General features: G+C 28.3%; 1 protein-coding gene across 1 annotated transcript; it reads left to right on the top strand.

The window, feature by feature from the left end:
• The first annotated feature begins 3,677 nt into the window (after positions 1–3,677).
• LOC110814939 (glucan endo-1,3-beta-glucosidase 8-like) lies at positions 3,678–8,072 on the top strand. Its single transcript, XM_022042535.2, has 2 exons — positions 3,678–5,094; positions 6,782–8,072. Exons 1-2 carry the CDS (start codon positions 4,739–4,741, stop codon positions 7,884–7,886), a joined length of 1,461 nt encoding a protein of 486 aa, XP_021898227.2. The 5' UTR covers positions 3,678–4,738; the 3' UTR covers positions 7,887–8,072.
• Positions 8,073–11,945: the final 3,873 nt, after the last annotated feature.

Raw genomic sequence — 11,945 nt, 5'->3', positions numbered from 1 at the left:
GCATTGTGTTTTATTATTTATTAGATTAGTATGTTTGTTTTCTGGGGAAAGAAAATGCGAACAAGAAATTGAATAAAATGATTAGAGGATGTTCCCAACCGAATGGTCAAACTAGGAGATATTGATGTTGGGGAATTGGCAAAACAAGCAAAGAAAAAGGATTATTTTCTGTGATTTTAATTCTCAAATATTTACGTCTTCTTGTTTGAAAACCACGTATAAAAGTCGTGCTTCTTTGTTTGCTTTTTCTTCTTAACTTTTCAAGCTGGAAACAAGTCACAAAAAAATTGGTCAGTAGTTCCCTCCTGTTTCCATCTGAAAGTGCCAAAAATCATTTCTTTGATTGCTCAAAAAGTTTTTAGGAGCCAAACGCATTTTCTTATTTCTGCTGCTAAAGATGAATGAAAAAATTATTTATTATTTTCAAGTGTAAAATTCTTGCAGACTGTTACTTTTCATTATTTTTCTCTTTTTATTATGCCGAGTACGGATTTCTAATTGAATCTCATATTCTCTTTCAAAAATTTCATGTGACCGAAAGGTAAAACAAGGGTAGAATCGACATGTAAGAGTCAAAGACTTTGACGTGGTTTTTGTTATGATTTACAAGGCTTCTCTACATTCTTCCTTCTCCTTCTATCTTATTTATCACTCCATATAAATAATAATAATAATTTTGATTCAAAATTAAAATTTTTGCTTCAGAAACTTGTGTCTACTATTTCCTCCTCAGTTCCATATTCCCTTTTACATGATTGATATTTTTTACTTTTTGTCCATTAAATTATTACTTCCCTTGTAATTTTTTTTTAATCTTTTTATATATTAAATTTCAACTTACTTTTTCCCTTTTTTTTTTTTCATTGTTAAATGTATGTCCTGGTAATATAATATTAAACCTATTGATCAAAAATAAAAACTAGGACGTGTATATAATATGAATAATCGTTCTATTGAATATGGTATTAATTATAAAATGTAAATAAATAACACTGTTGTAAACTATATATGCAACTACAGATGCGAATGTTGCAATAAAAAATATATTTTTTAAATTTTAATATGAAATGATAGAAAAGTTAAATTTAAAAAATAAAATAAAATATTATTATGATGTTGCTGATATTTGATCTTCATGTGATATTGAACATTCTCATATTAGTTTTTAATTATCTTTACTTGATCAATAACTTAAATACACTTCACACGTAAAATTATTACTGATATATAAAATAAAATACATAAATAAAAATTAGCATCGATCTTGCAAAAATACATAAGAGAAAAACTGTACAAAAAACAAATTGAAGCACTTCCAAAAATTTTATATGTCCCAACCAACGAAAAAATATTTGATAAAATCAGAATATATTTTAGGTACTAATTTAATTTGCCAAAGTCATATATAATAATAAAAAAATTCGACTTTTATATCACAAATTTATTAAATGCAATTTAACAAATCAGGTTTGATTTGTCATTAGAAGATTAATTAATCTGAACATCTAACCAAAATAACTCAATTATGGTCAAACAATTTGACAAGTTGTGTACGCATGCTCCTTCTGGATTTTTTTTTTTCTTTTTCTAGCAAATATTATTGTACATACAAATTATCATCAATACGTATACATATATATATATATATATGACAGGTGGCATCATGAATCACATTACCAACTTCCACCAAACACCCATAAAAAGGACTTTTCCTTTTGAAAAATACTAAACTTATAAAATATTTATATATATATATAGTAAAGAAAATTGACACAAATTTTTGTACCTTTTTTTAGAAAGAAAAATTAAAAAAAAAGTGGATAACTATAACTTATACATTTTTCAGTGACCATTCAAAAGCAACATGTCCCATTCACTAAACATGTATAATAAATACCATCCCACCAAAAAAAAAAAAAAAAAACATGTATAAATATTAAATCCCATTTAATAATTGCATATACTAGTTAAATAAATTTTTATAACAATATTTTCATGAATATTACAATTAAAAATTTAAAGTTGATTTAATTCAAAGGCTTAACTTGTCAAACAAAAATATAATAATCTTACATTTTAACCGATTAACTCATTTTTAACATGGAATTAATCTTTAATTTTTAATTTTTTTATTAATCCTCTTTTAAATATTTTTTATTAGCTCAAACTCAAATTCAATTATAATCCCAACAGTTTTATCGGGAAAAAAAAATTAGACGTGTTATTTTTTTATCGATTTTAAAATATAGGTAAGATATTTTATGTTATTTAGAAAAAATACAATTTATTATTTATGATTGATTTTATTTTATTTTATAAATATTGTGATTATTTTTTTTGCAATTCACATAAAAATCTTAGGTTTTTAGAGTTATTTGCACATATTTAGAGTTCAAAAATAGAAATACCTAAAAATTTAAGGCTAAGTAAATCATAACTAGAAGAATATATTTTCATATATATATATATATATATATAACAACAAGGGCTTTAAAAATTACTCTATTACAAAAAAAAAAAAAGGAACAGAATTTAAATTGCAATAAAATTAAATTACAAAGGGTAACAATGTAAATTGTCATTTAGATAATAAAGTTGGCCATTTAATTGAACAAAAAAATAATTTTAAATGGGTATTAATTATTTTGTAGATAATTAATAGAAGATGCTTGAAAGTCACAAAGAGACAAACATGAGAACCCAAAAGAAGATTTAGGGATCCAATTTGAAATTAACACAAGAATTTGATTTAGAGGATGTGCACACTATCAAGACAAATAATCTTATCATCTTTTTTTTTTTTATTGGTTGAATTATTATATAGAAAAAAATTATAAACTATATGACTTCTCTGGTCGATTACGGAGATTTTAGTTTTTTTTATAAAAATATAAAAAAAAATAAATATTGAATGATGTTTATTTATTTATAATATTTAATTTAATAAAATTAAAATTTTAATTTATTGATAAAATTATAACAATTAACTTGATTTAAATTTAAATAGATTTATCTTTTTTTTTAATTGAAAAATATTATTTAATGAAAAGGTTTTTAATTTAATTAATTATAACGAATTTAAAAAGGATTTTTAAAAAAATAAATAAATATAAATTAAACGTTTAAAATATATAAAAATATTTAAAATTTTAAAACTTTATGTGGCGTCACAGTCTCCAAGAACAAATCCAACTCTGAATAAATTGGGGAACAGAGAAACGAAATTGCTTTTCCCAATCTCGTAAATGGTCAGTTCATCCAACGGCTCTCGTTAGATCTGGCGGCCACCGACGCACGACATGAAACGTGGTTACTGCATTTTATTTGGAAAAATATATATATACAAAAAGACAATTTTACCCTTAACGTGCTTTTTAGCGTTGCCCAATCCCAATCGTGCTTTGGGCAACGTGGGGGACGTCGGCCAGACCGTGGATGGAGTGGCCACGTCATCGCTCTCCAAAGAAGTGGGACCATCTTTCCAAATCCAACTCCGTCATCAAACGGTGTCGTTTTCCCTGATTGATTTTCTTCATTTACAAGCAACTAAACTATTTTATTTTTATTGAAAAAGCGGATAATATTATTTATCAATTAATTAATTATAAAAAGGGAATGGTTTTCTCTTCAAGTTTTTCACTTTCCAAATCAGATAGAGAGAGAGAAAATAGGATCCCTTCAGAACACAACTGTCTCTTTCTCTTTTCACATTCATATATACATACACATATATATATATATATGCACACAATATCTGAGATTTGTATTGGTAAAAAAGCTTTTTATTAAGTTGAAAAGTCTTGATACTTGCAAGAAATCTAGCCGTTATAAGAAGAGCCTCTTCTTTCTTTCATGTGACTGAACAATTTTTGGTACTCTTTTCCGCCAAAGTTTTTTCTTTTATTTATTCTTTTTTCAGTGTGCGTGTGGGGGATCTTTTAAAATAATTTTTTGTCACTTTTGATCAATCAGGAAGTAATCAAGGAATATTTCCCTAAAATCTTTCATGGGTAACGTCAATTCTTCTTCCTATCTCCTTAAAATCCATTACTCTTCTTGAATTTTTTCCATTTTTGTTCTTCCCATCGTGACTTCTCTTCCTTTTCATCGGCCTTTCTCTTCCTCTTTTTGCTCTGTTTTCGGGATAATCTTTCTGGGTTCCTTTCACTTTTTCCTTTTTTGATTTTTTTTTGAATAAACATCTGAGGAAACCAATCGATACCCATAAGATCTTTGGTTTTGATTTTGTTTAAACCAAAGAAACTGCTGTTGTTTCTCTGTTTTTTTTTTTTTTTATTATTGTTTTCTGGGTTTCTGTTCTCCTGTTTCTTTGTTTTTCTTCTCCTCTACTGAGTTACAGATATATCTGTAACTTTTTATTGTTCGTTTCCTGATTTTTCTTCAATATTTGTTTCTGGTTATTTATTCCATATATATACACACATACACACATATATTCATGTATTGGATCCATAGAAAAATTATGTATTAGAGTATTTTTTTTCCTCTCTCTTTCACGAACTTAATTTTCGCGGTACTGGCAAAGAATTGCATGATTCTCGCTGATTTCTCGTAACCCACCGCCAAAAGCCGTTTATTTTTTTTTTTCTCTTTTTCTGGTTTAATCATTGAGAATCAACAAAACTGAAAATCCACGACTCTCCACCACGTCTTTCTTTTATATACTACTCATTTTACCTTTCCGGGAAAATCTTTCCTGCGAAACAAAGGGGAAAATATGAAAACGACAAGGGGCATTTCATGTTTCTTCAACTGGGTCTGGTTGGTGGCTCTTCTGGGTTACTCTTGTTGCCTTGTTGATTGCCTAAACCTCGGTGTGAACTGGGGCACAATGGCGACGCACAAACTGCCGCCGTCTACTGTGGTGCAGATGTTGAAGGACAATGGGATAAAAAAGGTGAAGCTTTTTGATGCTGATGAAAGCACCATGAGCGCTCTTGCTGGTTCGGATATTGAGGTCATGGTCGCTATCCCCAATGATCAGCTCAAGGTGATGAACAACTTTAACCGAGCCAAGGAGTGGGTCCGCAGAAATGTCACTCGCTACAACTTCAATGGTGGAGTTCTTATTAAGTAAGTTCTGGGTTCTTTTTTCTCTTTATAAGTGTTCAGAAAGAGAATTTACGATCTGAGCCTTGCCTTTGCATTTCTTTTTTTCTCTTTATAACTGTTTAAAAGCCGCATTTAGGATCTGGGTTTTGCTTGTTTCTAGTTTAGTTTGCTTCTTGTAGAAACTTCAAGGGAGCACTTGAAGTAGATTTTCTCTTATGGTTGATCAAAATTTCTCTTGAAGAGTTAGAATTTGACAATAAGTCATGACTTGATATTGTTTTCAACTTATTGGGTGCCATGTGATTACTCTGATTGAACGTGAAGTGAAAATTTCCTTTTTCTTTCTTGGGTGTTGCTTTGAGAAGCTGTTGCCATGATTTGAATCAGTCATCATTACTTATATTCTACTTTCCTGGCATGTATGAAAAACTTGGATGAACTTTGATCAGACTTTTGATGTGTTGACATTGCCAATTATGGTTTTATATTGAATTGAACATGGTTTCTCGCAGGCCAAGAAAATTGGTTATGCGGTGGGTATAGAAGAGTTGCTAGTATAGAAAAATCTGATATTCTACTGCTTTCCATCAATTCTTTTTCTTTATTTTTAGCTTTGTGGTTAAATCTTCGACTTTTAGCACCAGTTTCTCATCTTCCACGTTACACACTTGTCTAACTTCATGGAATATTAATGGTAGAGCACTTTACAACAATCATATAAATCTATGCATGTGTGTATGTGCATATGCATTTAATAAGAAGTCAGTTTGTTTATTAGTTGACTTAGCTGTTGATCTACTATGAGATGGCATGAAAGGCTTGTTTATTTGTAAAGTTAACTGTGAATTTCACAACTTTCGACAATACTGGTTTTGTTTCGAATCCGAGCTCCCATTTTCTATTTTGTAGAACATAATGTTTGCTGGGTATCGTTGTCATATTGATTCTTGATCTCAAAATCAACAAAAAATAATTAAGATTCTTGTTATTGGTGCTTTCTAAGTGAATATATTTTGCTGCAAAGCAGAAATGAATGAACAAGAGGGTGAGATACTTTTTGTTTTTGGCCTTTTGGAGACATTGAATTGTCGATAATATCAATTCGTAAATATTGAATTTTAGGATTGAATGTATGTAGTGTAACCATGAAACCTACATATCTTGTGAGATTCGTATGGTTTAGCGATTCAGAATCCTCATCTGGGCTTTAAAGAGAAAGTCTGGGTCTTTCACGCAGAGGACTATATCTAGAGCTCTACGATTATGTGCTTGATTTGCTTTCTTTGGGAATATTTTTAAAAAATCTTGCTATGATCTTTGATTTGTTGCTTCACATTTTACTGGGTAAAATGCTTAAGCTTTTCCGTGGTATCTTTCAAAGAAGAGGATTATGACTTATTGGAATCACTTGATGTGGGGCATTTTACTGGGCCTCCTCCACTGAAATTGTTGGAAAAGAACTTTGATTTTTCTTATCTTTAAAAAGTTTTTGAGGAGCCTTTTCTAGTCCTATTTCATTTAGTTAGATAGACAACCTTCTTTTATGATAGCCCAATTTAAGTAAATGCCTGTTATACTCGTAAATAATTCTGTTTGTGAACAAAACTTGTAAAGAATGAACATATATTCATTTTTCATCCTTACAAATAAGTCTTTTCCATACTTCATAGCGATTCAAATGCTTATTCTATATCTTAATTCTGCACAGATATGTAGCAGTTGGGAACGAGCCTTTCCTAACATCTTACAACGGAACATTTCTAAATGTCACCTTTCCAGCACTTCAGAACATTCAAAATGCCCTTAATGAAGCTGATCTTGGAGACTCCATAAAGGCTACCGTGCCCCTGAATGCTGATGTCTACAACTCGCCACCTGACCGCCCTTTTCCATCAGCAGGGAGGTTCCGGGCTGATATCAATGACTTAATGACGCAGATTGTTGAGTTTTTGGCTAAAAACAAAGCACCCTTTACCATAAACATCTATCCCTTTCTAAGTCTTTATGGAAATGATAATTTTCCCTTTGACTATGCATTCTTCGATGGAGCTACCCCCATTGTGGACAATGGGATCGAGTACATGAATGTTTTTGATGCCAACTTTGATACATTGGTTTCGTCTTTGAAAGCAGTTGGTCATGGAGACATTCAAATTATAGTTGGGGAAGTAGGTTGGCCAACAGACGGTGACAAGAATGCTAACTCAGGATTAGCATTAAGATTCTACAATGGGCTTATGCCGAGACTAGCAGTTGGAAAAGGCACCCCTCTTCGACCTGGAGAGATTCTAGTCTACTTGTTTGGACTTATTGATGAAGATGCCAAGAGTATTGCTCCTGGAAACTTTGAGCGACATTGGGGTATTTTTAAGTACGATGGGCAACCTAAATTCCCGATGGATCTCTCCGGTCAGGGTCAAAATAAGTTTCTAATTGGTGCACAGAATGTGAAATATCTTCCTCAGAAATGGTGTATGTTCAACCCAAATGCCGGTGATACAAGCGAACTTCCAGATAACATAAACTTCGCTTGCACCTTTTCCGATTGCACAGCACTCGGATATGGTTCTTCCTGCAACAATTTGGATGCAAACGGGAATGCTTCATATGCATTCAACATGTACTTCCAGGTACAAAATCAAGACGAAAGGGCCTGCAATTTTCAAGGTTTGGCCACTATTACTACACAGAATATTTCACAAGGAACCTGCAGTTTCCCAATTCAGATAGATTATTCATCATCTTCTTCTATATTTCCCTCACTCCTCATCAGCTTATTATCTTTAACTCTATTGCCATTCTTTCCACTATAGATTAGATTGCTTCAGATTTGAGATTCTTTGTGATTTTTTTGGGCCGTTGTACGTTGTACGTCACATATGTATTTGTTTTCTGATTGGCTCAGTTAGATCGCTCAGGATTTATATATTGTTCTTGAAATGATCTTTGTTCTGCAACTTTCATTAATCTCACTGCAGATTGTATTTAATTATACCGTAGATCTTATAATTATGTACTTACTGATAAGTTTGTGTGTAAAAGGGTAGTGACCACGACGAGCATGTTTTCTGTCAAAACGGCGTCGTTCGTGATCAAAAAATATCATTTATTGAACAGAAAATCTATACATGTATCCATATGATGCGTACAGAAAGAAGCAAATGGGGTTGTTTTCTCTTGTTAACTGTGCTGTACTTTTGAGAGAAAGAAGCATAAAACAGTGTGTGTGTGTGTGTATATATATGTATATATATATATATACGTGTATGTATATTCTGTATTGTGATATTATTACACAATGGTAAAAGCAGCAATGATTAAAGTTGCTAAACGAGGCAGTAGGCAACCAAAACTTTTTCCAGCTTCCCAAAATCTCACTATTAATCTCATGTCTTTTTCACAAACCATTTTGTTTATTTGAATTTTTTTTTGTTTTTGTGGGATTTATATATATATATATATATAATAAGTACATAATTATGTATGAATTTGAATTTACCTGTGATGTTATATATTACCAAATATTGTTGATTTAATATTAATATAACAATTAAAAAATTTGCTATTACATTAAATTTAATCTTACTACATAATGAAACATCACAATAAGATTATTATATAAGCATACATAAACTCAATTTAATCCATTAAAATAAAACTAATAATTTATTTTTTTGCCCCAATAAAATTATGGGTACATGTAAATGTCATCCCAATCATAACATCAAAACTCAAGCATATAATATAATATAATATAATATAATATAATATACACCCACAATGTGATAATCAAATCAATTCAATTCAAATGGAGAAAAATCTGTTAGTTCAAATGATAAAAAAGCAATAATTAAATGTAAGAAAAATATGGACATACCCACATAAATATTTTATTTAAATTCATAAACTTTGGATTTAAAAGAAATGTAATAAAATAAAAATGGAGCCTTTGGAATTTTGTTTTGAGTTTTGGTATGAATGATGTGGATGCATGTATTTGTCAAGTGGTGGGTTCCAAAGGGCAGACAAATACATTAAAAGAATATCCAAAAGAGTCTCCTTAATCTCTATGATAATGCCATTCACCCTTAACTCCTAACAAAATTCCCATTTCAATTTTACCCTTTTAATATATATACATATATATACATATATAAATACATATACATATATAAGTTTGTATAGCATTTTAGGTGTGGGTTTATATTTTTTTAATAAATATATGTAATTCATGACTCAAAGTGACATTCCGATAATTTGAGGGTGTTGGGTTAATTATTATTATTTAAAATCTTATTATAAAAGAAACAATAAAATATAGATACATATATATATATATATGTATATGTATAAGAAATTAGATTAGTGAGATACTTGTTATAATGATAGGTAGTGAATACAGCCAATATTAGGATTATATTTAAATAATTGAAACGAAAGAGACATCCACCAAAGAGGAAACTAAGCCTAACCTTCACAATATCAAGCTTTCTTTTATTATAATCTTTTTGACCGATTGATACAATTGACTTTTAAGGGGGGGGGGGGGGGGGGGGTGTAATGTTTATTGAATGCTTTAATTCTTTAATTCATTCAAGTCTACATACATATATAAATGCATAAATTAATCACAACATGCATATAAATGCATCTATACATATACATATATATATATATATATACATATCATAAGAAAAAATATGCATGGATGTATGTTGAAATATTAAAGAATGGAGGTGGTGGAAGGGGGTGTACAATTTTCAAACAGAAGGGGACCCATAACCCATAAGAGAGTGCATGCCACAAATAAAAATACATATATCACACACACACACATACACATATATATATATACACACACATAGGAGAGAGAGAGAGAGAGAGAGAGTGTGTGTGTGTGTGTGTGTATATATGTATATGTGTAAATATATTAGAAACCACCACCTAAATTTAAATAAGCTGTCGGTTCAACCTCTTTTGAATTGGTTGTATAATGTTTGAAGTTGATGGAATATATATAAATATAAGATAAGATTTGAATTTGCCCACCAATATATTTTAATATAATTTCATTATTCTTACAACTTTCCATTTTTATTATTCTTCCATCTTATTAACTTTAAATCAAACTAAAGCAAATTAAATAGTAAGTCCAATATTTAAAAAAAATAAAAATAAAAATGTATAATTTTCATTAATTAATACACGAAAAACAATAAAAAAAATGTACAATTTAATTCAAATTTATAACATTTTATTAAAAAAAAAGAAAAAATATTAATCATTCAGTAAAATTAAATACGATATTTGACCTATAAAATTCGACACGTTAACTTTTTGAATTAATTATTTAATGTTGAGCAAAATATAGAATATGATATTATTTAGAAATAATCGTGAAAATAAGCACGAAAATTATGACGGATAATAAATAATAAATTATTTATTTATATTTTCTATTTCACAAAATAAAGATAAATATTTTTTACTTTATAAGATCAAATTTCATTCATTTTGATTAAACCAAATCTTAATTTGAATTATAATGTCAAATTTATTAATGTTTAATATAATAAAATACACGATATTATTAATATTATGTAAATTAAATTATATTTTTTATAGTATTTATTTATAATTGCATTTACATTGCATATAGGAATGTTTAATTTTTCCCTTCAACATTTGTGTGAAATTAAATTAATTGAATAAAAAAAATGACAATTTTATCTATGGTTTTCAAAATTAAAATAGAAAAGATTGACATTTCAAAATCAAATTAATATGAATAGTCGAAAATACATTGCCAACATTTTTCAATTATTTAATTTATTAAAAAATGAATTTTTTTTTTATGTTTATTATATTTTTAATTCGACATAATATATAATTAATTGGCATAAAATAGAAGTAAAATATAATACATATTAAATTTATGAAAAAATATATATATATTGATTAAAATTCGATGGTTAAAAATAATTTTTATTATTATTATTATTATTTAAAGCTCACGTGCACTCTGTGGAATCCGTCGTCTATGGCCTTGTGCCATTTTCAACATTCTATTTAATATTTATTTATGACAATTGATACCAATAATTTTTTTAAAAATATAAAAAACAAATTACAATTTTCAACTTAATTATAAATAAATTTATTGATTTGAAATTTGCAATTGATATATCAAAATTTAAATAAATAATATAATTCAAAAAATTATTGTAAAATTATGGTCAAAATTTACAATTTATTTATTTTGATCATAAATCTCCACTGAAATTTGTCTTATTTCTCCCTTCAATTTCATTTAAAAATCTTTTGATCTTTCACAAGATTTTTCTACCCTAATTTTTAGATTTAGAAAAAAAATATTTTTAATTTCTACAATTATTAAAATAGATTGACTTGATTAATTGTTTTTTTTTTTTTTTACATTAAATTTTAATTATCTATCATTTTGTTGGAATTTTTAAATCAAATATTTTGTCCTTAAAAAGAGTTATGATATGATTAACGTATAAATATTACTTATTTAATAAAAATATGCATTAAAAATTTAATTAATTCAAAAACCAAGGACCCAATTGGAATTTTCCCCCTTTAGACAACATCAAAATCAAATGACAATTGGTCCTCAGTGCTGTAAGTTCAATTCATGTCAGAAAATTATGTTATCTATATATATATATATATATATATATATATATATATTCCCTAGAAGAAGAAAAGACAAAATAAAAAATCAAATTTTGCAATAAACCCATTGGTGATTTAAGTTACTAATGTATGAATACTAAATACGACACACAGACTAGTACATATAATATAATGATATATATATATATATAAAACCATGTAAAGAGTAGTAA

Source organism: Carica papaya, chromosome 6 (assembly GCF_054855325.1).
Source record: "Carica papaya isolate Zhongbai chromosome 6, ASM5485532v1, whole genome shotgun sequence".
NCBI lineage: Eukaryota > Viridiplantae > Streptophyta > Magnoliopsida > Brassicales > Caricaceae > Carica > Carica papaya.
This window is presented reverse-complemented; position numbering and strand designations above follow the sequence as displayed.

Coding starts and splice junctions, on each gene's coding strand:
- LOC110814939 (XM_022042535.2), top strand. CDS start 4,739: ATGAAAACGACAAGGGGCATTTCATGTTTCTTCAACTGGGTCTGGTTG. Junction 5,095..6,781: donor AATGGTGGAGTTCTTATTAA/GTAAGTTCTGGG, acceptor AATTCTGCACAG/ATATGTAGCAGTTGGGAACG.